General features: G+C 41.5%; 1 protein-coding gene across 12 annotated transcripts in view; it reads right to left on the reverse strand.

The window, feature by feature from the left end:
* Window positions 1,715-27,322, reverse strand: part of PPP1R9A (protein phosphatase 1 regulatory subunit 9A) — a 343,573-nt gene continuing 317,965 nt past the window's right edge. For 5 of the 12 annotated variants that reach the window (XM_018047402.1, XM_018047398.1, XM_018047403.1 and 2 more), the window contains 5 exons: window positions 13,417-13,615; window positions 11,276-11,395; window positions 10,462-10,485; window positions 9,178-9,360; window positions 1,715-7,836 (listed from right to left, as the gene is read on the reverse strand). In XM_018047402.1, the coding sequence (XP_017902891.1) occupies window positions 7,627-7,836; window positions 9,178-9,360; window positions 10,462-10,485; window positions 11,276-11,395; window positions 13,417-13,615 (736 nt within the window). In that variant the 3' untranslated portion in view covers window positions 1,715-7,626. The remainder of the gene's footprint in view (window positions 7,837-9,177; window positions 9,361-10,461; window positions 10,486-11,275; window positions 11,396-13,416; window positions 13,616-27,322) is intronic. The other 7 variants (XM_018047401.1, XM_018047404.1, XM_018047407.1 and 4 more) reach the window with 4 other exon arrangements.

Genomic DNA, 27,322 nt, shown 5'->3' on the forward strand with positions numbered 1-27,322 from the left:
ACCTGGTGGGCTACAGTCCATATGGGGTTGCAAAGAGCTGGACATGCCTGAGCTACTGAGCATGCACTCAGTAAATATAAACCTAAATTACCCCAACCCTCCTCTTACTCTTGCTAATCCAGTTTTCCTCTAGCAATGGCAAGTAGGAAAATCTTCAAATTCTTGGGAGCGCCCTCACACCTGACGATGATGAGTGTCTGTTATTTCAACACAAATTGTACATTTTAGTTTCTCTGACTTGATAAAAGGAAGAAGTTTGTTGACATCAATGACTGGATATAGGAGGAAGCCCGTAATTGATTCAGGTAAAACCCAGTGCCCTCAAAGACAATATTGTTGTTGAAGTGGTGTAGAGAGGTGGGTTTTCTTTTCCTATTTCCTATTCTTTTCTTCTCACTTGCTGTGTAGGCCAAGAAGAAAGCAATGGAAACGTAAACAAATAAAAAAGTAGAAAATATCAACAACCTTTGGTTCTCTTCTGAGAGATGTGACAAGGGAGAGAAGATGACTCTATCATTTTCTTATAAAAGCTGGTATGAAAAGGTTACCCATCTTCATTTATTTGTCTGTTTTGAAGGTATGGTTTTCAGTCTGGTTTATTTCTTTGGGATGACAAGGCAGTCCCATTAAAAACAAAGTTTTATGAGGCATGTTCCATGATGATGGTCTGGCATTTCTGGGGAAATGCTCTGCAGAGAAATTGAGAACTGCCAACTGCCGATAATTCAAGACCTCTGACTTAAAGTAACAAATAGGAACATCTTGTTTGGATCAAAAGAACACTTACTCACTTTAGGATTAGAGTTATCTTAATCACGATTTCAGCGGGCATAATATCCTGTGCCAGATGAGTGCTCAGTGATTCAGTGGTACCATTCATGGCCCTTGAACTGGATCCTCGAAAACACTGTTTTGAGGCTCTCAATGGCTGTGGTGCTTCGGTGGGTATTTCCTTTGAGGAGAATCACTTGATATCAATAAAATGACTATACTCTGTTCTCTCTTGTTCTTGGCAGAAGCAGCAAATTCTACCCCCAAAAGAAAGTTATCCAATTTGACATAGCTTACGCTCCAGATCATTCAAAAAGGAAAACGTGCTTCCCCTTGGTTAGAAATCTCATGACAACTCCAAGGAAGAGAACAGCTTGGTGCGTTTATTCCATGATGCTCAGACCTAAATTTGTGCACTGCCAAAGGTTTAGGCACAGAAAAATTATGGCCTGTGAGTGTGTAAGAGAAATTAATATCCCTCTTTTGTTATATTCAGTCTTCTGAACATTTAGGGCTTTAGGAATCAAACTGTTGAAAGGAACCCCTTCCTCTGGGGTTGCCCCATGAAGCTTGCCCCATGCCGTGTGAGGCCAGCTGCCAGCCTGTGGACTGGCCACAGACCTGCTCCTGGCTGACAGGTATCAGAAGCCGTGACGGTGACGACGTGGACAGAAAGATGGTTGAAGGAACATCTAGCGGAAGCTTTGATCTTTTAACTTTTTTCCCAGTTCCATAATTGTGCTTTCAAACGCAATTCTAGCTGCCAATTTACACTTTACCAGGGTCAAAATTTATTTTTAGTGTCATTTCCATGGAAAATGTGCACTTGGCTCTTGATTGATAGATGTATTTTGACAGTTAATACAGGTTTACCCAGTCAAGGCTTGTTTTAGTTGAAGGTGAAAATAGAAGAGAAAAAAAAAAAACACGTTACCTCAACAGATCTTGGTATTTCTCTTTTTATTGCATTCGTTGTCTAACAACAGTAATACTCATTGGCAAGAAATTTATTTACACTAACAAATTAAATTTAATCACAGGTATTTTTAGATTGGTCAGAAAACAAAGGACCACTGCGATATTTTGCTTTGAATGCCTCTGAAAACCAAAGAGTAAGAAATGGCATTGGAAACAGAGCAATCTAGAGAACTACATAGTAACCAAGCACAAGAGAACAGTCCAGCTGTGGCATTATCGTCTCTCCCATGCAGATGGTCAGACACCAAAGTGTACAAATTGAAATTTTCAGATAACATGCTGTCCGTACTTATCGAACTTAAAAATGATTTTCAAACAACCCTTTTCCTTTTAGTGGTACAGAAAGAAAGATGAAAATAAATCAGCTTCTCAACAACGGAATAGAATTCATTTTCTCTCTCGTGTTCAGCCAGCCAGTTTTGTTAGTGATACGCAGGTGAACTAGTAGTTTAACTGTGACACCATTAAAAAATACAAAAGCAGCAGTGCTGATCATAAATAATATTAAGGAGAACATAAACATATACGTATTTAAGGGTTTTCACTAAGCACTGACTAAATCTGATGTTGTTGGGAGATGCTATCTAGCTGGAGTGCCTCTTCATTTCCACTTGTTAAGGTGATTTAATCATTTTGGCCAAGTGTTCTTTCATGGTTGAAAGATTAAATTCTTAACAAGAAATCTGGGTGTGTGAATCAGATAGCTGAAGGAAACAGAACTGTACACCTTCCAACAACATACTCATGCTCATATCCACTTGTGTTATGTTTGGTGATGACCTAAACATGTCACCACTCCAAAAAAGAAGGAAATAAATGGTCCTGTGGTAGCAACGCTGCTGTCAGAGACGGCAGTTAGTGACTGCAGTGTCACAGCGACCAAATACATTTCAGAGCGTGAGCGAATGCACAGGAACACACAGTGCAATTTTTAGCCAAGGAAACTGCAGTCTGCAGTTGAAAATGCCCAAAGCTGCATAAACGTCTGAGCTTCAGCTCAGCAATGTGCAATCTTGACATCAAAGCATTAGCCAAACGTGAGGAAATTTCATCTTACTAAAATACCGAGTATCTAGTAAACCAATTTTACCAAAATATATAAACATGTAGAAGGTAAGTGCATTTAGCAGAAATACATTAAAAAAAAATCTCTTAAAGTCTCATGAGCCATTCCACGTACACACACACACACACAAGTGGCAATAAGGCTGTGATACTGCTCGAGGTCCTATCTGACATTACCCAGTTCCATACACAATTATGTTCATGCCGTGAGATTGTAGTGTGTGTGTGTGTGTGTGGTGGGAGATATAGTCACACACATGTAGTTCTGTGCATCAACACAAATGGCATGCACATTCTTGAGGCGCTGTCTCTTGCCTCGTATGCTTTGCCTCACTCACTCGTGAGTCCCTAGCAGTTTGGGGGCTGGGGCTAGGGTGGGCCAAGGATCGGGAATCATGCTGTTTCTTTCATCCCCACTCTGTAGGTCTGAGGGCAGGTCACAAGCCATGCTTGGTTCACACCCTCACACGTGTGAGCCTTTGAGTAAACACGATTCCCTCAACACATCCACACAGACATGCACACAAGCGCGTAAGGGTCCTCTCTTTAGCGTGAGGCAGACCCTGATGTTTTCATGTTCCAGGAGAAATTACTTCTGTAGGTTTTTTCTTTGCTTTCTGACTTCTCCATTGGGTCTGTTCGATGCTATTACTTTAAATACTACTGGTGTCCTGTCTGGTGTTATTTTTTTTTCCCCCAGTGTTTTGGATCAAGACCAACTTTCCTGAGACTTCAAATGCCTAAGACTACAAGATCTGCCTGCATACAAAGACTGTTCTTCAGGAGTGAAATTTCTGAAGCACATTCATATTTCTTATGACAAGGAGTCTTTCTAAGAATTTATTTCCCACCCCCATCTTCATAATGAAAACAATTCTAGTAGGAAATACGGACATTTCTGGACTTCATCCTTAAATGCTTAGTGTCAGAACAGTGTATAGGTAGATCCGTGATTAAAGGCAAACTGGAAAAGGCATTTTAAAAACTGAGCTTTTCTTTTTCATTTAGTAAGCACTAAGGACTTGGCTCAGGCAAATGACATGAACCCTCGTGACTGCGGTCCACCAAACTGAAACGCCTCTGAACCACAGCTCTCTTGGGACAGTAAATTTAGTTACTCAGAAGGAAGTTGATAATTTGGAAATATCTCGATGTAATCAAGGAGCTACATCACATCCTAAGCATAGACATTCCTTTCAGTTTGAAACTTCTTGAATACTGTGGTCAAACATGGATTCTCCTCTCTTGCAGCTTGGCCTGTATAACCTTTAACACTTAAAAATGAGTTAGAATAGCCACATAAATGTTAATTTTCACTTACCTTTTAAAAATATAATTCTAAAGCGTGTGTTAGTCCTACTTCACAAAGAAATTCTGTCTTCAGCAAAAAACCATAAAGGCTAGTTAAGGTGCTAGATCAAAAACCTGGCTTGGGCCTAGTAGTAGATTGGACTGGGATAGCTTAAGATTGCAGGACAGCAGTGCCTACAGGATAAAAGGCAAGGGCTCATTTGGTTCCTGTCTTGGCCTCTTAGCCCTTTGATTCCAAGGACAAAGAAGCACTGCTAGTGTTCCCGTTTCGCGCCCCCTACAGGCAGAGTTCGGGATCAGAGCCTGCCACACTGCAGTCATGAACCGCGGTGCTGTTAGAAGTGCTTACCCGCTGTGCAGGGTGGGAAACCCACGTGAGCCCCAGCTAAAGGACCACAGCATAGAGTAGCTTTGCGGTCATGAAACTAATGGTGGACATCATCAGTGTGTTCGAATGGGCAAAAGTAAGTTTCCACCCTAACATCACTCTGCAGTAAACTGATTCAGGGGGAAAAAACAGGAGAAAACTATTACATAACCTGTGAGTTATTTTAAGGGAGATAATCTTAAGTCAAGTAATCTAAGTCCTTTAGTGGAATACCCTGCCCCAGACACTCAGCTCACACAACGCTGTCTACCATCTGGCCTCTCCACAATCCCCTGTCCCCTAAAGCATTACCTGTACCCCCAAAACAGTTTTGGCTACTGCAGGCATCATACCGAGCTGTCGTGTAGGGAATACAGTTCATAGTAAGCAGATATTCCCTTTTTGCTCATTTTCTGACAAATGAAAGAGCTATTCAATACAAAGTCTTTAATGTTTGTGAAGCAGCAATTCTGTGTTAAATTGTAAGGATACTGAAAACCACTAGCATTAAAGTAAGGATTGTGTAAGACACTGGAACCTCAGTGAGGCATCATGCTCCAGAGTCAATAAAGAAAACAATAGGAAAACAAAGTGTTCACAAGATCTGAGGTCCTTCACTTTGTTTTCAAATCCTTTTATCAATCTGTTTACTTTTTAGCCTTTGTTGGACAGTCAAGTCAATTTTAGCAGTTTGAATTAGTTAAAATAACTCATTAAGACCTAAAATTACTATAATTTAACTTAAAAAAATCAAAACAGTTAAAATACAAAATAAATGATTTGAAGAATAAGAATTCAATTTATAACATTGTCAACTGGTCATTGATCTACATATTGGAAGTGTACAAATAAAGTTAAAGAACAATACTTCTAAGATAGTTAACAATGCAATATAATCATAAATTATGTGCAGAGACTGAAACTTACAGACATTTCCAGTATATACATCCATTTTCAAATATTACCAAAGTGTAAACAATAAGATAATCATCCTTCTATTTCCACTCCTAAAATGAACACAGTGAAGCTTCCAGTATGGTCCAGATCACTTTTTTCCCCAAAGATAAGCAAAAATCACAAACATTTACAACAGCAAGCACTAGCATTACCAGATTTTGACTAATTTAGTCTTTTAGTATTAAAACGATTTGCTGAATTTTGTAGTTAATTAATTGATAGTGGTTCCTGGTTTCTCATGACATTAATAAATAACAAAGCACCACATACCGCAAAATATTAATAGAGATTCCAGTATGGCAGTTTCATTATCATACCCCAAATGAAGATAGAAGAAAAATAGGTAGCGACTTTGATAATTATCAAACCAATGCTACTTTATGTTTCTGAGGGTCAAATGGATGCGCTCTACCTGGTGACAAAGGGACTGAAGCGTAACAGACAAGACTCTGTTACTGAAGAGGAAACAAGCCTTAGGAAAGAACAAGATCACAGACTTCTAGTTTAGACAATTTTAGATTTCAAATATTCAGACAAGCGAAAAATAAAAAAAAGCACAATGTTCAAAATAGGAGATGGCCTATACGGTAAGAAGCCCCTTTAACATAACTTGTTACTTGTAACTTTTGAAAGCTTTTCCCTAAGCTCTGTGTACAGAACATTTTCCACTGGAAGATAAGGACGAAGACCCCCTGAAACCGAAGAAAAGGAAGTAAAATACTTGTCCAGGAGTTCATCTGGCCTCAACTCTTGTTTGGAAACTCGTCCTCTGGAAAGTGGATGACCTCATTTTTGCAGCCAGTGCAGCTGAGAGAACCAGATACGTGAGCATAAAAAGCAAAAGAGCAACAACAGCAACAAAATCCATCATTTGAAATTTCTCGAGGTGAGTTCATTTTCTCCTCCATCTGCCCCTCTCTCCTGCACCTGAATTAGTTTGATGAAACACTGAAATCCTTAATACTGGCTTTAAAATAAGGACAACTGCCTGCACGGCTAGACTGCATCGTGTTTACCACCTTAAACACACTTTTACTGTAAAGTGGAAATCTCCAAGGAATGAAAGAGACCGGCTCAGAAAAACCATTCAAAACATCTCTAAAATATAACTGACAGCTCTCCTTTACGGGAACATCCTGTGTGCTCAATAAAATTGCTTTTCTGGTTGAATGTTAGTCAAATCTAACTTTACTCTAACTGGTATTTCTATTTTTCTTAAAAGTACCTTTGTTAAAACTCTAACTGAGCCCATTTGGGAAATCTTGAGTAGAAAATACGTGATGAGTTCCTGATTGTGTCACAGTCAGGCTGAAGACCAGCCCGAGTGTTCCCCAGGAGAGGAAACCTGAAAACGCTGGTTTCCTTAAAAATCAATTTCCTGTTCAATTTGTTGGGGGAGAAAAGGAACTGTGTGGTGTGTGTCGGTGCTGCTGAAATACTGAACACGCAGCAGTAGCAAAGGAAACAACAGACCCCAGGATCCCATGGCTGCATTAATGCTCGAACTTTTCTTTGTTTGGCTAAATCTGGAGGATAAATGTTACCCTCAGAACCCCAAAGTAATAGCCACATCCACATTCTTAAGGCTTTTGCTTCCTTCTGGGGTTAGCAAGTAAGCGTAACTCTTTTCTCTCTTCCTTATGCCTAGCAAACAGGACAATTTGCCTGCTTTTAGCCATAGTCGGTAATTACACGGCAGAGCACCCACATTTCCACGGTGGGGCTGTCTCACAGTCCAGACACCAGCAATGATGGGGGCCTTTCCGAGCGGATTCTGCAGCCCTGATCTCAGGGCAGAGCAGTGCTCCCGGCCACGCTCAGTTTCAGGACCCCGTGCTGAAAATGCATGGCGCCCCACTAACAACGCCAAGGTGTGGCATGATTTGCTGGACAGGGTCATGCTGGTTCTTCAAGTGACACCACCCACCCAACACAAAGAAACACTGCTACTTTGCATCTCTCACAAATGAGATCCTTGGTTTGTTACTAAACCAAAGGGGGCTTGGGATTATTTCAGTAGGTTAAGATTAAGAGTGTACTCTATGGATGCAGAAAATTGCAGTTATTGAACACACGGTTCCCCAGTCTGCCTAGAGCATATAACGCTTGTCATCAGTGTCTTATTTGTCCTCCAGGGGAGAGCAGGGCAGGAGGAGGTGGAAGCGTCCCGGTGCGTGTCACTGCTCACCAGCACCCTCTGTGGCCGCGGCCATCTTCTCCGTCTTCTTAGATTTCCTCTGCATTTGCTCTTGTTCCTTCCTCCTCAGCTTCTCTCTTTGTTTTTCCATCTTCTCCTGGGCCTTCCGAGCCTTCTCTAGAGACACCTTCATTTCCTTCAGTTTTTTTTTGACCACGGCTCGGTCCTGGGATGATGTCATTCCGAGAGCCTGAGAAGGAAACACATACACAAACAATTTGAAAACTGATGACCCCTCTGTTTAAGATGAGGTTGATATCACAAGAGAGTCCAAACTCAAGAGCTGATATACACATAATCGAAGAGGCAGAAAATGAGGAGGAGCGGGTCATATTTGCTAAACAGCTACATGCTGCGGGGCCGAGCTTTACTTGTTCTTTTGCTCTTTGGAGTCACAGTACAGTGTAAACCTCAGTCAGTAAATGCTTTCTGATCTGGTAATTAATGGGCAAATGAACAGCGGAAGGGCAGTTCTGCTTCTCCAACCTTTGGGCTGTGGACATTTACAGCCAAAAGTACTGCTGAACTCATCACTATTTTCGAAAGCTCGGAGCAGGCCCCTGCTGCCCATCTCGGAGGGCTCGAAGAAGGGCAGGAGGGACTGAAACGGCTTCCCTGCTAGCAGTGTATTCACTGACAGTGGAGACCAAGCATGCCTCCAGGACAACAGCGCTGGTGTCAGCCTGCCTAGCCGTTCCCTCCCTGCAGGCGGACCCATAAAGGAAGCCTGATCATAATGAGGAGCTTGCTCGCTAAGCCTGGAATTCGGAATAAGCGGAGCTGGTTACATATTTTCGATGTTTCACGACCTTAGAATCAACAGCAGGATGCATCCATCTCCCCAGCAGGGACAGGCCTGTCGATGGGCCTTCATATTCACAGGCTATCGATCGAGCTCTAACCTTTTCAAGACCGTCAAGATACTCGGCTGCCATCAGCCCAGCAGGGCGCCTGGGTGGGGGTGGTGGGCTGGCTGTGAGCTCCTTTTGCCCTTTTTCCACAGGGTAGGTGCCACCTCAGACTCTAAAGGAGATAGGCGGGACAGGTGAAAATGAGAGTGTGATGGCAGGGAAGGGAGGACATGGCCTGCTGCAGCGGGAGGACCAAGTTCTGGGGAGAACACAGGCCTGGTTTGGGAGTGGTATGCAGGGAACAGTGAGGGTGGAGGAGAAAGGAGTTCCAAAGGGGAGATTCACGGATCTGGAGTTTAACTTTAATGTCATGGGAGAGTCCACATTGGCCGTTATTAAAACACACTACAAGGAAGTAAGCAGAGTCAGTTCCTGGACCACGTGCTGTTCGGCAGAAGCAATGGATGAGCCTCTAGCGCTCCTGCTCAGTAGCTTATCGTTTAATAGAGAACCCAACAATTTCCCAAAACCTCCTTTACCACTGGGAAATGATTCAATGTCCTCTCAGCTGACCGTGGATGAGAAGGACCTATCAGATATGCAGAAGGCTCTTATCTAATGGAAACATTTCAGGTGCTATGAGTAATACAGATTATACTTGGCAACATACAGTTCTTTACCTTAAGTTTATTTCCATCCAACTGCAGGAGTTGCTCTCCAGTGATGTTTTGGGCACTGAATTCAGAGACATACTGCTCCAGATTTAGGCTCATTAGCCAGTGAGAAACCTGCTGCACGCTCCATTCATGAACGGCCCGATTCGGATACTGACTGTGTTTGGGAGACTGTCCGTCATCAAGGATCTGAGGTAGGAATGTTATGCAGGGTTGTTAAAGGACCGAGAAGCTGTAGCTCAGTAGGAATGTGATGCTATCGAAAAGCCAGCTCTTGCCTACTAGAGCCACACTTGCTTTTAAGCCCTGGAGTAAACAAATGGGTCTAGCTGTGCGTGACACACACAGTGATCACCTCTACAGTTTCCTCAGGTATTTGGAAATTTAAAAACTTCCCCAGACAAAGCAGCATTTTAATGTAGGAAGTTAATAACTGAAAAATACATTTAATATCACAAGTTTTTACATTAAACCACTTTGGAAAGTTTATCAGATGCGGAAAACAAGTACGTCATTTATCTCTGTATGTAATGAACTGCTCTGCACTGGTCCTCTGCTAAGACATTAGAGATATGAAAAGATACATTTTAAAATATTGAGGTAATGTATTTTAAAATACATTTTAAAATATTTTACTTAGAAGGGGAGCAGTAAGCCCTCAAGCATTCTTAGTAGGGGAAATTTCACAGTCATTATTGTATTTGAGCAGCAAGCAAACCTGTAAGGAAGGTGGGATAGGTGATTTACAAATTATCAAATTACTTTTAATAAATGAGGCAAGTGAAGCTCAGAAAGTCTACAGGCCTGTCCAAGATTATGCAGCTAGCCAGTGGCAGGGCTCAGCACTTAGTAGTTTATTCTAAATCTCTGGCTCTGTCCAAAAGAGGACAATACTATGAACAGTGTAAAGGCAGCTTGGTTTTAAGACCCACTAGGCTGAGAGGAGATGACGATGGTGATAAATCTGGGAGGAGAGATGGGAGCGCCTTAGCGACCATGCAGGGAACAACAGGAGGAAATGGGGAAGCTGAGATGAGGGCAAGGGGGTGAAACACACTGGTCTGTGTCAGGCTAATGGTGGCGGGAGACACACCAAGGGGCTCTGGAGGTGGAGATCCTTTCGAATGTCTTTTCCACTAAGATTGAGACAAGGGCAGAGAGTGAAACTATTTAACATGAGGAAACGCACTGCAGGGGAACACTTCCTGTCTAGTTTGATTTTAAATCATTACAAAGAAAGAAAAGAAGGATACCCCATAAGCCATCACACACAGCCCACTGAGAGCTCACCTCGTCATCTATCATATCCAGGCTCTGAGTGAGAGAGCACCAAAGGAATCAAAAAGAAAAGTGTTACAGAAATAGGCAGCACGCATATACAGTACACATTTTCCATTCAATTAAAATCATGCCAGGTCTGAAGAGTGCGGACAGAAACATTTACGAGGAATAAAAGTTTAAAAATCATGTTAGAAAGAAGTAACTAGGAACAGATATTTCGGGTGAATACGTCTTTACTTATCGCGCTCCTCTCCCCGGCCCTAGCCCGCTTCCAGCACTGGTATTCCTTTCTTCTCCTTGTCTCTTGGGGCACTGAGCCGCGTGAACTACCAGAGTACCTTTCTGCCTCTCCTGGACACAGTCATCTCCTGAGAAGTCATCACGGCGCCCACTTGACCCTGGCTTCTAAGTGAAGGTCTTCCCTAGTGGTCCCTCCTGATCAGAACGCACCTCTCCCCTCTCCCCTGGGATGATCCTCAACCAGGGGCCACAACTGACTCGGAGGGACCACCGGGGGGTGGTGGAGAAGGTGAGCGAAGGGAAGGATGGGCTGTGCGGTGCTCAGGCACCCAGCCCCACCCCTCTGTGGAGGGCCATCCCATTTACATGCAAGAAAGGCCAAGGAGTTCCCTGGACAGCTTAAAGGGGCTCAGAGACAGAACGTGGCTTCCATGTTGAGGCAGACAGTGGGTGAAATCACAAGGCTTTTACATCAAATGTGAAAATCTGCAAAATCTGCCTGAAAACGTTTTCCTCTGCAACAGTTTACGGGTCACGTGCTCTATCTGAAAAGGCAGCTCCGCCGCCCGGGCCGTGCACATACCTCATCGGATGAGAGCACCAAGGACTGAGAGAGTCCAGGCGTTTTGGGCTCTGCTCCCAGGCCGCTCAGGTCTGCTGAGCTGGTGCTACTAGGACTGAAATCGTCACTGAAGGCAAAATTCTGAAAGAATAAATAAAGCTCAGTGTTAAATGAGCATGGTGAGTGGACCAGAGAGCAGTCTGCTTACAAGCTTTAGAGAGGTTCTTTGGAGAGGTTCTAAAGTCATCTTAGAAGAGATGCATATTTGGTTGGGTGGCCTTCGCCTGACAGTGGCTGAGAACTCTGGCCTGCTGTGCTGGACACAGAATTCTGGGCTCTTTCCCTATCACATGAGAGGACAGGCATTTTAGAGAAATGCGTCTTCAATCTCTCTTCAAGGGTACAGTATTCATTACCCTCTACAACTGCTCAGAGAAGTAATGTTAATAAGCCTATCTTCTTTGGCCCTAATTGTGATGAGTAACAGTGTAAGTAAAAATACAAGATGGTGTGGCGAGCCTGAGTTATTAGGAACAGATGGCAATCCATATTAGAAAGGTGACTTGAGCTCCCCCTGGGAAGGACTGCTTGCTGCTGGCCATGATAAACGCCGTGAGAAATGGCAGATCCTCTCCTGGATGTAACCTTCAACATGATGAGTTCTGGGGGAGGTCACAATCCGACATTACGCTAGTAGTTACATGCTAAAATACAACTCTCGCACAGCACCAGTGGAGTACCAAAGAGGCTGGAGCATGGCCAGACACACGTTTCCAAACAATCACCTGGGGTTGGAGGAGGTCAGGTGTGTCAGAACTTTATGAAAGCTTCCCCAGAACTTTATGAAAATGTTCAGTGGATATTACAGTCAAATAAACTCACAATGACTACATAGTTGCATTTGTGAAAACATTTTAAACCAAATTCTCGAGAGTCTCTCCAATGCAAGATAAGGCTGGAATTATTCAAACAACATTCAGATTTCTCAGATCCAAGACTGAAAATGTTTCAAGACCAATGTGGTCTGCTGTAGCCAAAACTTCTTTTGCTAATAATTCTAGAAGCATTGCCTTTTCTGGAATTCTAAGCACCTGACCAACACCATCTTGTTTCTTATTCCACTTCCTTAGGAACTGGACTGTTACAGTTTCCCATTAGGTTCCCTTGCATTGCGTTTAGCTGGTTGTCAAGAATAAAAACCATGGCAGAGGCTAGAGAATTCAGTACCAAACTCCGAAGGTTTGCTAAAACTTCAGGAAAGGAGATGAAATCAGAGCACAAGGAGCTAAGCTAGTAAAACATTTAAGCATGAGAGCATTTAACACAGCACATTACCATTTGATACTGCCAATGGAGATACAACCTCAAACTCTGTCGAAACATTATGAGCTGTTGACCCCAAGAAAAGAGTTAAATTCAAGTAACATTAGTCACAGGTTACTGTTTGAGAAAGAAAAGTGAACACAGATAAAAGGAGACCAAACAGCACATGAGAGTTAGCTACCACGTGTGTCTCAATAAATTGTCAGGTGAAGTTTGCAGCGTCATGCTGGAAATAACTGTCATGCATTTAAAAACAAATAAGCATATAATTCCCCAGTCTGCTGAAGTTAAAAAACTCTGGTGATAGAATGATCACAGTTCATCAACACGGAAGTTTGATTTAAAAGAAGAAATAAGTAAGGATGCTATGTCAGCATTGATTTGTTTGAAAGGGTTTCATTTAGATATATTGAACACATATTCAGTCTCAAATTTATTTGTTTTCTAGTAAATCTTGAAGAGCACAGCAAAAATAGTTTTGTAATGTAATTTAAAGTGGAATACTTGGTAAACAGATTTATCATACTGTTCCAGGATTCAAAGGCATCTTTCCCAGCATGGCTTAACTGTCAAACTGAGATTAAATAGAAATATGTGAAAAGACAGGCAAATCAAAGATTAACATACAATCTAGAACGGAATAGTATTAAAGAAGGTGGTGGTTAAATAAGGCTTTCTTTCTCCCCAACACAAAAATACCATGCATTGCTTATTGCAGTGTTATCAGTGGTTTCTCAAATCCAGAGTACACACATAAGTTGAGGATGCTTTCCAAAGACTGAAGAGGAGAAAGGATCGGGGTTTTCTTGTTTGCTTTTTAAAATCCACGTGTTTTCTACCTTAGACCCCTTTTTATCTGAAATTAGAGCTTCAGGAGAAGGCTGAAGGGGGCTTGCAGATGAAGGCAGATTCCTGAAGGAATAGTATCCTTTTCGGCTTTCATTAAACCACGAGAAAGGCAGGCCAGTTGAGCGTGTGGAGGCCTGAGAAGTGGAGGATGGCGCCGGTTTCCAGGTTTCCAGCCTGCATCTGAAGATCCTGGGTCATGGAAAGAAGAGCTGTGTCAGACAAAGGAAACGGGCAGATGGCAAACTTCCTGAACTGAATTTTTAAGGGGCTCTGAATACAGTTCGAAGTAGTGGTTTGAGAAGTTGTTCTACACAACAGAGTACAAAATTTTGCACTTTTGACTAGAACATTAACCTTTTATTGCATCTAAATGGATGTTATAACAATGATAAGTATTTTGGTATCACCATTGCCATGATGACTTTTTTGAAATGGGAATAAATGTGTGTGGATAAATTAGCATCAGAGAGGGGCACGCACGGTCTTTTAGGAACTGCTTTGAGTTAATGATCACAGTGTTCCCTTTATTCGGGTCACACAGCAGTGCCTCACAGTGACATGAGCTCAAAAGCAGCATTTTACCCTGACCTCCTTGGAACACAAGTTCCCAAGAGCCTGAGACTTTAGAAAATGATATATTTCATAACTGGAAATTTCTGGGCTCATGATACTTTAAGCAGAATACACACCTTACTGGTTTTCATCATGATCTTAGTGCCTTACCATAGGAGGAGCACCAGACTAGAGGTCCTGAAACACTACTTGGATGTCCGGGGTCTTTCACTTCCTGTGTACGTGACCTTGGGCCTTCTTTGCCTCTATTTCCTCATCCATAAAAGGTGGATATTTTACGTAACTTATATGTGGTTAAGAATTAAATTAGATATGTGTGAAAGTGCTTTGAAAACTGTAAATGTAGAAAGGTCTGTGCTTATTGTTTAACATTTTAAGGACTCAAAGGCATTTGAAAAACAGTCTGAAACAGACTTTGTTTTCTTACTGCAACCACCTGCATATTTATATTTATCTTTTGGTTAAAAAAATCATCAAGAGCTAAGGCAGGAATGGGCAGCAGTTTCTGTGCATTTTGGAAGAAGGCACCCTCAGTAAGTTCAAGTGATAACTGATATAGTACTTATTATTTGTTAGCTGTTAATGTCAAGGCTATGGTTTTTCCAGCGGTCATGTATGGATGTGAGAGTTGGACCGTGAAGAAAGCTGAGCACAGAAGAACTGATGCTTTTGAACTGTGCTGCTGGAGAAGACTCTTACAAGTCCCTTGGACTGCAAGGAGATCCAACCAGTCCATTCTAAAGGAGACTAGTCCTGGGTATTCATTGGAAGGACTGATGCTGAAGGTGAAATTCCAATACTTTGGCTACCTCATGAGAGGAGTTGACTCATTGGAAAAGACCCTGATGCTGGGAGGGATTGGGGGCAGGAGGAGAAGGGGATGACAGAGGATGAAATGGCTGGATGGCATCACCGATTCAACGCACATGAGTTTGGGTGAACTCCGGGAGTTGGTGAGGGACAAGGAGGCCTGGCGTGCTGCGATTCATGGGGTTGCAAAGAGTCGGACATGACTGAGCGACTGAACTGAACTGAACTGAATGTCATGACAACAAAGAGATTCCTTTTCAATTAAAAGTGCCTCAACAGCATGGCTTATGGGCAACTTATGTCCCAGAGGTATACTGAATCTCAACCTCACATTTCATTTCACATTCTTTTGAAATATTACACATTTCAAATTTACATAGATGATACAGCTCCTAATAATTTCTGTTCATTTCCAAAGTATATTGTGAGAATCAAATGGGACAATTATTATAAAAGCATCTTGTCAAACTGTAAAGCAATATACACATGTAAAGGGGTTACGAGAACAATAACTACAGAGGATGCAGAAGTCAGTGAAGTTTTAGCAGCACTGAGGTCACAGGTTGGATGAGTAAAAGTGTTCATCACACTAATGAGTACAGAAGACATGATTTTAATTTTGAATTTATTTAAAAAAAAAACCAAAGGGGTCTGCGCAGATAATAGAGAATGACCAACCAGAAATATGCCAACCTTCAACTTTATCCTAAAGTTTAACGTAAAAAAGATTATATTCTTAAATCCATTTGCTATTCAAAAATGGGGGGTGGGGCGGGGTTACACTGACTGAGCACAGGAAAGCGTACTCGCAGAGGCAGACTGGTCTCCTGTGAGTGAGTGAGGTCGCTCAGTTACGTCTGACTCTCGGCGACCCCATGGACTGTAGCCTACCAGGCTCCTCCGCCCATGGGATTTCCCAGGCAAGAATACAGAAGTGGGTTGCCACTTCCTTCTCCAGGAGATCTTCCCGAACTACTGACTGAAGTTGGGTCTCCCGCACTGTAGGCAGACGCTTTCCCGTCTGCACCACCAGGGAAGTCCACTTTTTATTTCTGGATCATGGACCAGTGCAGTGGTCCCCAAGTAAGTCTGATAAGTAAGCATCACCTGGGGCAGCTATATAAACACAAATTCTTGGGTACCTGGACTTACGAAGTTAGAATTTGGGGGAGACGGAGTTGACCTAGAATCGACATTTCTAATATATATCTGAACTCACTAAAATGTTTTTAATATCTGTATTTATGAATATTATCCTGAGTCTAAATCTGAGGTTTCTGGTGCAGAAATAGATTATTATTTACTTATAGGAAGTCACTGCACTGGTTTCCCATGCCCTAGTTTCCTCTTTCCAGGGTAACACAATGAGAACCAGTCATTCTATATGTGGTCAACATTATATGTGAGGAATTTAAAAAATATGAATCTGTAAGGTTATACAGGAGAAGGACAGCTGTCCCCCTTCTCTTCTCTAAGAGAGGGAGAGAGATCTTATCCCTTTAATGTAAACAAGTTCATCTTGAGAAGGATCTTGGGTTCTTATGCTTTGGAAAGTGATCTATGTCAGAGGAAGGTAAGACTCATGTCTCCAGCTTTACAGCCCCTAAAACATCTCCATGGAGTTGGGTCCCAAAGCCCCTCTCCCCGTCCCCAATCCTGGAAAACATAATGGCATACCTCTGGGGAGGTAAATCTCTCTACAGGTAAATCTATCTAGTTAGTCAAAATTTAACTTCTCAGGCTTATCTTTTAGCTCAGTCCCACATTCCAGTAAAAGTGCTCAGAAAGCTCTAACTGTGCTTTAAAACATAAAAATATTTTTCATGCTTTAAAGAGTTTTTATATTTTATATAAAATATCTTTTATATGCTTTAAAACATAAAAACATTTTCTCTGTAGTCTCATACTCTTATAATTAGGGATATATGAGATAACCTGGGCCTGATGTTTATTTTTCTCTTTGGTTATAAATTTCTGAACCAGTTGTAATCAAAGTAACATGGGAATTTTTTTTATAAGTTCCATATGTAATTCAACTAAGGTATGGTAGTACTTAAAATATATGGATACTGTTTTCAAGTTTATAAATAGGCCACTATTAACAACCGCATGAGTATCCTGTCCTATGCCCAAGTGAACTGCTTTTGTAACAATGCTTTTAAAACAACCACCACTACAGCTTTTAATAGATAGGAAGTAGGAATATTACTGCCTGACTGTTGTCATTCTAAGACCTATGAAAACAACTTTTGGTAGCTCAAATCCTAGCCGGGTAATGTTTCAAACAAAATTCTAAGACCACATCTCACTAAACCCTTTCATAAAATTCTCACTGTCAGGAAAATACTCAAGACAAATAATTCCGTGTGGACTTGTACATCCAGCACTGAAGATGGGTCTGAAGGCCATAATGTGAAAATGGTGAAGTCATGGAAGTTCAGCCCTGGATGACATCCAGAGGCTTTCTGCTCTAGCTTTCTACACCAAGATAATCGATGATGCAAAGGAACAGTCACATAGAAAGCAACAAAAGCCCACTCCTAAGGAGACAGCAACTGTCCTCACAGTTGCAAAGCACCAGCTCCTGGGGTACTTTGAAAACTATGTTCCAGTTCTCCAAGAGGTCTGGTTGTGCCTCTGCTGAGGCTGTATCCTGTCCCCCTCATTTCTTTGTGTATCCCTGACTCTAAAGCTCTCTGAGCTGATGGAACCTCTGTGTGGTTCCTAGTGTCCTTCAAAAATAGAAGAGTGGTTTGCTTCCATTTGCTTGGAACTAGAGTATAGAACATTCATTTAAGAAATAAAATTCTCCACTACTTTAAAATTATAGACCTATCAGCCTACCAACTTTTCTGAAACAAATGCCAATCTCCTTTTGGATAAACTCAACTGTTGGGTCTACAAAAGGAGCAGAGAGGGTTTGGTAATGGTTATTCTATGATTGATCACTCTTACAGACGGTTTCACTTTGTGGAGAAATCTGTTGCTGCTGCTAAGTCACTTCAGTCGTGTCCGACTCTGTGCGACCCCATAGATGGCAGCCCTCTAGGCTCTGTCATCCCTGGGATTCTCCAGGCAAGAACACTGGAGTGGGTTGCCATTTCCTTCTCCAATGCATGAAAGTGAAAAGTGAAAGGGAAGTTGCTCAGTCGTGTCCGACTCTTCACAACCCCATGGACTGCAGCCAACCAGGCTCCTCCATCCATGGGATTTTCCAGGCAAGAGTACTGGAGTGGGGTGCCATGGAGAAATCTGTTAAGAATAACATAAAATTCTTCCTTCCCTTTCTTAACTTTTTAGAGTTTGAGGGCAGATTATGGTCCAAGAGGCATAAACTCTATCTAGATCCTTAATAATCCCCTTGAAAAACCATGATTGGTAGAAATGAATAATTAATAGATCTGAAAATAACTTTTGGAGGATCAACACAGGTATGTGTTCTATGCTTATTTTTCTTTTATAGTTTATACAGTAATGGTTCACTATCACTTTTGGAAAAACTAGATTCATAAATTACTGTTACATCCCTGTTGGAAACTCTCATTTTCTTTCTTTTTTTTTTTTTTGGTGGCACGGCATATGGGATGTTAGTTCCCTGACCAGAGGTTGAACCTGTGTCCCCTGCCGTGGAAGCACTGAGTCTTAACCACTGCACCACCAAGGATGTCCCCCTGAGCTTTATTCGTAGGAACTGGGAGAAAGCATGGCTTCAAGTTAAGTCTCCATAATCCCAAAATGTCATTTTTGGGGTGTGCATGGGGGGAGTAACTGTCTCCTGGCCTTTCAATGGTTTACAATTAGCAACTCTATAAAACAATTAACCAATTTGTACACATCTTGAAACCAGTTTATCCCGGTGCTAGCAGCCCAAAATTAAGTTGTGCAGGTAAACATTCCTTGGTGAATTTTTTCAGTTTAACTCTGAATAAAAGGTGTATAATATACTCAGAATATAACTGGAGTCATCAAAATATAATTAGGCGTTCAGAAACTGCAAGAACAGAGAAAGCATAAACAGAATATAGAACTCAAGCAGGTGGTAAAGGAGATTAAGTGAAGAAAGTTAGATGCAACCAGAGGCAGGGTTGCAGACCGCCATTTACTTAAATCAGTCGAAGTGATTCTGTAAGGTTCTAACATTCACCAAGGAGGCTGAAGCTGTAAAGCCAGCCTCTTCTGAATGCGACTGAAAGACCTGAATGCGACCTGAATGCGACTGAAAGAGCTGAACAGGTAACAGCTACAACAAGAGGTGTCCATCTGCAGCCAGGCCAATAACACTGAACACATCCTGCGTCTAGATTCTGAGGTATAGTCTAAATATCTGGTCAACAATCAACAGCCCATCTGAGATGGTCACTATAAAGTACTTAACCTTAACTTATGATGGGGTTTAGGAAATGCTCCCCCAAAATATGGCACCTAGGCATATCTAGTATTTTCAGTATTTTAAACTGAAGGAATTTGAGAAATGGCAGGTGCAGGAAGAGCTCTCTGGCCTCCCACATCTCCCTGAACCACGTCATAAGACCCTGGGGTAAGAGGTGCCCTCCTACATCCAGAGGAGAGGAGTAGACATCTCCACAGGTACCAAGAGGGATCTGAGCAAATGAATGAACAGGACTTGCTGAACTGCCTCAGCTTACCACTCTTAGCTCATACCTTTTGGTCCTATCACATTTCCCCACAACTTTCTACACTTTATCAGATCTACTATAAAAATTCGTTGGGCTTAACTCCTTCTCTGGGTCTTCATTTCCTTATGAAGGCTCCTGTATCTCATAAAAATTACATTAAATACATTTGTATGCCTTTCCCTTATTAACTGTCTTTTGTCAGTTTAATCTACAGGGCTTCAGTTGGAGAACCTAGGGGTGTTGAGGGAAAAATATATTTTTCTCATTTTAGATGGAGATGAGTCTTTCCCATACGGGGAAGATATAAAATGAAACAGCACAATGACAATATAAATAAAATCTATATTATAAAAATAAAAATGTTAGCTCTGGAGTAATAAATGTATTGCTTAGTATCTATAAAAATTTGCATTAGAAGTCTGAGAAACTTGTCTACTGTCTAACATATTCACCTGATTTCAGATTTAACTAGTTAAGGTAAATAACTACACTGATAAGAGTGTTGGGACCTTTAGAGTCACTATAGCTGTTTTAATTTATTAGACTTTGAAAAGCTTTTTTAAGTATGAAAAGTACTAATTTGTTAGGAATGTTAATGTGTCAGGTTTCAGGCATAGCGAATTACTTGAAAGGAAAACGAAGCAGATTAAATTTATAAAAGCACCTAAAACAGGACAATTTGGGGGCAATGAGTCTGCTCTCCTGAGGCTAAGCTAATATTGTTTAAAGGTCTTCATGAAAGTGACTGCCTTTATTTCACATAACATTTTATTAGATGTATAAACAAAATGAGATTTGTAAGTTGAGTTGAAACTCAAAAAAAAAGTTAGGTTGTAAAATTGGGAGACTTTATTAATTACTTTATATTTACAACACAAATTTAAGGACAAAGCTACCTTTGGGCATTGAAAACACCCAGTGAAAGGGAGAGCGCCTAGGAGCCCATGGCCAAGGTTAAGCTCTCCGGCGGTGCTTTACTGAGTTTCTGCCATCATTGCTCATGGATCCTAACGGCTTGCAAACATGTGCTTTAAAACTTTCCAAACTCAAAGGTTCAAATTATTCTGCCAATTTCTGATCGCCATCCTCCACTGGCATTTATAACTACATTTTTGTTTATAAACATTTTTTTAGGGAAAAATTTGGCTCATCTCCAGACCAGGTTTAGGCAGATTTAGGTTTTCCTCTCTGTGGTTCATCTTGCTCTTAGCTCTTCTGAAAAGGCATGTTTCCTCCCCCACTCAGTAGCAGAGGCTCTGCCCTTGCTCTGCAACAAGGCAGAACTACCCTTCACATACTTGTCTCTTGGTATAATCTCAAAACTCACTATAGTGCTATGATTTACCTTTGAGAGAAATGGCATCTATGAAGAGTGGTCTGAACTACAATCCACACAGTCCAAGTATTATTCAAGATATTACTATAGTCAACCCTGCATAAAAGAGACTGTAAGCAAAATATGTAGAGAATATTTTTATATCCCTGCAATAAAAATTATCTTAAGTAGTAATGATGATGATAGCCATTTATATTTAGTAAGGACTTAAAATGTGGTTAAATGCAATCCCAATCCCTCTAATGACCTGAAGAGGTAAGTGTGTAAGAAAACTCAGGCACAGAGAGGTTATGTGACTTGCTCAGGAGGACAAGTGACAGACAGAGTTGGGATGTGAACTCAGGTTCTTAACCACTTTGACATTATGCTTTTGGCTTTCACTGGGGCCACTATCAATTACTATGAAGTACTGCTGAAGATGTTCTATCTTAAGTACCAATCTTACTTTTTATTTTATCTTGTTTTTCCCTATCTAATTTACTTTAAAAATAAATTATATTGTTGTATCATAAAATAATATTTGGAACAAAGAGGAGTACATATAGATAAAAAAGGTAAACGAGCAAATGAATACTTGCTAATTTTTAGAACAACAAAATAATGAGTTAGAAATCAAGAGTATGTTTTTCATAAAATCATATAGATCAACACTATCCAATAGAAATATAATATGAATCACATATGTAAATTAAAATTTTCTAGTTAGCCACATGGAAAAAAAGTAAAATTAATTTTTGTTTTATTTTTATCTCAAATATTCAAATATTATTTCAACATGCAGTCAGTATTATAAAAAGATCAAGATATTTCGTATTATTTTTTTTCCCATACTAAGTCTTTAAAATCGAGCATGCATCTCAGTATTTACAAGCTACATTTCAAGTGCTCCCCAGCCACACCTGACTAGAGGTCACCGCATTGGATGATGCAGACAGAGATGGGTGGGGAGTCACAGACCATCTAGCTTTAGTTGGCCTCGCTTGTGTTTCGGCGAGGAATTCAGAGACTTACCTGTGGCAAAGTCAGGATGAACACTGGATTAGAGCTCTGCGTCTTCTCCACTATTCAGACTTTAAAGGAGGAAGCAGACTCACTTCCACAGAGGAGCGCTGTCTCCCTCCCTCGACATCTTCCCACCTGCCACTATCTAGCCTTGCTCTGAGATACACGTCTGCTCCCAGGGCTTCCCATTCAGTGACTGAGCCGAGAGCGTTTCCAGAATGGACACTCTACTGGTACCACTTGCTCCTCACTCTAAGAAGAGCACTTTATCTTACTCTGGTGCATACTTTAAAGGATGAACAAGCGCTGACAACTGTTTCCTGCTTTGGTTATCTGCTGTGTAACCTGGTTAAATCAGAAAGTTCACTGAGCATGTATTTGAAAAGGACAGAACCAAATCACATTTCTCTGCATTTTTCTCCTTATTTTGTCTTCTCCTTATTTCAAACTCATCTATTTGTTTCATGTTGGTCATGTATTTGAATCATTTTGTCTCCACAAGGAACAACATAAGCTCTCTGCTCTTTCAGTTCAGTTCAGTTCATTTCAGTTGCTCAGTCGTGTCCAACTCTTTGCCACCCCATGGACTGCAGCATGCCAGGTCTCCCTGTCTCCATCACCAACTCCGGAGTTCACTCAATCTCACGTCCATGGAGTCAGTGGTGCCATCCAACCATCTTATCCTCTGTCGTCCCCTTCTCCTACTGCCTTCAATCATTCCCAGCATCAGGGTCTTTTCAAATGAGTCAGTTCTTCACATCAGGTGGCCAAAGTATTGGAGTTTCAGCTTGAGCATCCGTCCTTCCAATGTATATTCAGGACTGATTTCTTTAAGGATGGACTGCTTGGGTTTCCTTGCTGTCCAAGGGACTCTCAAGAGTCTTCTCCAACACCACAGTTCAAAAGCACCAATACTTTGGCGCTCAGCTTTCTTTATAGTCCAGCTCTCACATCCATACATGACTACTGGGAAAAACCAAAGCTTTGACTAGATGGACCTTTGTTGGCAAAGTAATGTCTCTGCTTTTTAATATGCTGTCTAGGTGGGTCATAACTTTTCTTCCAAAGAGCAAGTATCTTTTAATTTCATGGCTGCAGTCACCATCTGCAGTGATTTTGGAGCCCAAAAAAATAAAGTCTGACACTGTTTCCATTGTTTCCCCATCTATTTGCTGTGAAGTGATGGGACCAGATGCCATGATCTTAGTTTTCTGAATGTTGAGTTTTAAGGCAACTTTTTCACTCTCCTCTTTTACTTTCATCAAGAGGCTCTTTAGTTCCTCTGTTTTCTGCCATAAGGGTGATGCCATCTGCATATCTGAGGTTATTGATATTTCTCTGCATATCCCGGCAATCTTGATTCCAGCTTATGCTTCATCCAGCCCAACGTTTCTCATGATGTACTCTGCATATAAGCTACATAAGCAAGGTGACAATATACAGCCTTGATGTACTCCTTTCCCAATTTGGAACCAGTCTGTTGTTCCATGTCCAGTTCTAACTGTTGCTTCCTGACCTGCATACAGATTTCTTAGGAGGCAGGTCAGGTGGTCTGGTATTCCCATCTCTTGAAGAATTTTCCACAGTTTGTGGTGATCCACACAGACAAAGGCTTTGGCATAGTCAGTAAAGCAGAAGCAGATGTTTTTCTGGAACTCTCTTGCTTTTTCCATGATCCAGTGGATGTTGGCGATTTGATCACTGGTTCCTCTGCCTTTTCTAAACCCAACTTGAACATCTGGAAGTTCACGGTTCACATACTGTTGAAGCACGGCTTGGAGAATTTTGAGGATTACTTTGCTAGCGTGTGAGATGAGTGCAATTGTGCAGTAGTTTGAGCATTCTTTGGCATTGCCTTTCTTTGGAATTGGAACAAAAACTGACTTTTTCCAGTCCTGTAGCCATTGTTGAGTTTTCCAAATTTGCTAGCATATTGAGTGCAGCACTTTCACAGCATCATCTTTCAGGATTTGAAATAGCTCAACTGGAATCCCATCACCTCTACTAGCTTTGTTCGTAGTGATGCTTCCTAAGGCTCACTTGACTTCGCATTCCAGGATGTCTGGTTCTAGGTGAGTGATCACACCATCATGATTATCTGGGTTGTGAAGATAATTTTCATATAGTTCTTCTGTGTATTCTTGCCACCTCTTAATATCTTCTGCTTCTGTTAGGTCCATACCATTTCTGTCCTTTATTGTGGCCATCTTTGCATGAAACGTTCCCTTGGAATCTCTAATTTTCTTGAAGAGATCTCTAGTCTTTCCCAACTTATTACTTTCCTCTATTTCTTTGCACTGATCACCAAGGAAGGTTTTGACGTAAGATGGTGGATAGGACGTGTGCTCATCTTCTCCCACAAGAACTCCAAAACTACAACTCACTGCTGAACAACCGTCGACTGGAGAATGTTGGATCCCACCAAAAAAAGATACCCCACATCCAAGGGCAAAGGAGAAGCCCCAGCAAGATGGCAGCAGGGGCAAAATCGCATTCAGAATCAAACCCCTTACCTGCCAGAGATGCTCAGAGGGCTGAAACAAACCTTGTGTGTACCAGGACCCAGAGACCCCACAGAGACTGAGCCAGAACTGTGTTTGAGTGTCTCCTGCAAAGGTACGGGTCAGCAGTGGCCTGACGCAGGGGCAGGGGCTCTGGGTGCAGAGCATAAGCCCTCTGGGGATGGCAGAAGCCCTCCTGGAGAAGGTCGCCATTAACCCCACCGCAGAGCCGCCAGAACTTACCCAGGACGGAGTTAACAGACTCTTGGAGGACACAAACAGAACCTTGTGTGCACCAGGACCCAGGAGAAAGGAGCAGAGACCCCGCAAGAGACTGAGCCAGACTTGCGCGCGAGTGTCCAGGAGTCTCCGGCGGAGGCCCGGGTCGACGATGTCTTGCTGCAGGGCTGGGGGCACTGAGCGCACAGTGCCTGCATGGGGCCTCCTGAAGGAGGCCGCCATTATCTTCATTACCTCCACCATAGTCTGGCCTCAGGTCAAATACAGGGAGGGAACACTCTCAGGGTATCACTAATTGACTGACCTCATCCAATTTTTATCATCTTATAAGAAATGCATGAAAAGCCTATGAGATAAGATTACTAACTCAGTTTGTGAATCATTTTTGAGAAAACGTCACAGGCCTGATGAGTTTACTCCCAGTTCTTCTAACCACTGGGAAGACCAGTGGGACCCTGCAGCACTGGGGCTTGTCGCCCACCTATCTTCAGGGACCCTGTGAAGCCAACTCAACTGCAGTATGCTGGACAGTAACTGTGCTTCTTGGAATAGGTTTTCTAAGGTTCTGGCCCAATTATTTGTTTACATAGGAGAATGGAAGCTATCGTTAGATTTGATTACTGTTAACGAATCACTGTGATAGCTCAAAACTTTTATTCTTGGAAACAGGAAAAGCCCCTCTTCTTTCCTGTCTTATTATTACAATTATATGAGGTCCTTTCAGTCCTGTCAACATTCTACTGTAATTATAAATAATTATGAAACTATGATTCTAATTGAAAACTATTTTATAACATTGTACATGTGAATTGTTTGTGATTACTGATGCAGAGAGACACAAGAATTGATGTTTTAAAATATACCTGACTGGCAGCCTGGGTGGCTGCTGGTTCAAAAGCTGGCATTAACGGTGCTTAAGCATCGTGCTGATGACCACCCACTGTGGGCTATGGGTGGTTTGGCCTAGAGTAAGGTGAGCGCTTGCCAAGAGAATCAAGACCTGCTTGATTTTCACCTGCAGTTTAAACAAGGACATAAAAACTCTCTGGCTACTATAATGAAATTCAGTCAAACCTTGTCTCCACTCTGCTGGGCGCCTGTGCTTAACACACCCCATCGAGGGTGGTGCTCCCAAGGTGACAGGTGGTGGCTGCCCCAGGAGCCCAGGAACCACAGTGTCATTCCTGAAGGGTCCCAGGGTCTCTCCCGTAGTGTATTTGGGCATCTCTCTCTCCCTTAAATGGTGTCACCGTTTGTTGTTTTTTCCCCTGAGCATACTTGATACTCTTCTATTCTTAATTCTAAGGCACTCACTAAATTTCTCATTTCAAAATCATGCAAAATTAAAAATTGCTTTTGAGTTGCATTATGGCCTAATTTCCCCCTGAGATTTCTGTCCTCAATATAAACAGAGATTTCTTGCCATTCTCCATTGGACAGCACAGAGGAAACCCAGAATAACAAAAACAAATTTTGGAATTCTCTCTTCCCATCCTTTATCCTCTCCCCCATTCTCCTGTAATCATGGGGAGAAGGTACAATTTCTCACCAAGTTGCCAGAAAAGAGAAAAGAGAGAAAAAAGGCTTGGGACAACCTATAAAATGGATAAATGGTCTGCAAAGAATTTTGTGTTCCTTTATTCTTAGCATTTTGTCTGTTTCTTCCTTAGCCTGTATTTTGGGATGATTCCTTAAATTCATAGAGCAATATAAACATCATTAGACGCTTAAGGAAGTGCATATGACATTCAATGTAAATAAGACGTCCAGACAGGAGGCCAAGCTCCAGGTAACTGACATTAATTGCCTGTTGCATAATCCAGGGCAAATCATTTAAATTCTATGAAGGTGAAGTTCTTTATCAATAAAGGGTAGTATTATTATCTCCCCTCCCAATCTTACTGTATGAATCAAATGAAAGGATAAATATAAAACTTCTTTGTAACTCACAAATAATAATAATAGTGATTTCTATCTTTATTATTATTTTTGAATGTCTTCTATGTGCAAGGTAGCAATTTAAAAGCTTTACATGAAAACTCATTTAACTCTTACACTAATGTTATGAGGTAGCTACTCTTATTATCCTCATTTCACAGAAGAGAAAATGAAGGTACAGAGGCTACATAACCTGTCCAAGATTTTCAAGGCAGTAACTGGGAGAGCGCTGATTTAAACCCAGGCAGCTGGACTTGAGACAGAGCACGCATCTGTGCCTTAATGTCTTCCTATACAAAGCCAAGTTTACAATTATGCAATCGCAGAATAAAATTGGGAAAGCTTGACAATATATTATACAAAGATCATTTCTTTATAGGACAGTCTTTATCTAATAGTAAGCATAGTTGATGGCATTGGCAAAAATCAATTTAACAGCTGAGTCCAGAGACAGTGGTCTTTCTTATATGTAGGTGGACAGAAACAGTCCTGAAAGCCAACAAGTTACTTAAATGCAAAATCACCCTTTCAGACTTAAAAAGAGAATATACAAGCGTTGTGGGTAGCCAGGCAAAAAAGCTGAAATATGTCTAACTGACATATCACATAGATATATTTATGCTGTATTTAGATAAGCACTTACTAAAACTGTTCATGTGACCATAATTCTGCAATTAAACCAATGGACCAAGTGTAGGTCCAAGTGTAGGCTATAACTGAAGTAAGAAAAATACACACCATGGAACTTTTCTTTCATCTCACCTCTAGGTACATCACATCAGCACAAAGATACTGACCACTGACTTTGGTTAACAATGGCAGGGAGTCAGAAAGTTCAGACGCACAGACACAGCTGTGT

The sequence above is a fragment of the Capra hircus genome, chromosome 4, assembly GCF_001704415.2.
Source record: "Capra hircus breed San Clemente chromosome 4, ASM170441v1, whole genome shotgun sequence".
In the NCBI taxonomy this organism is placed as follows: domain Eukaryota; kingdom Metazoa; phylum Chordata; class Mammalia; order Artiodactyla; family Bovidae; genus Capra; species Capra hircus.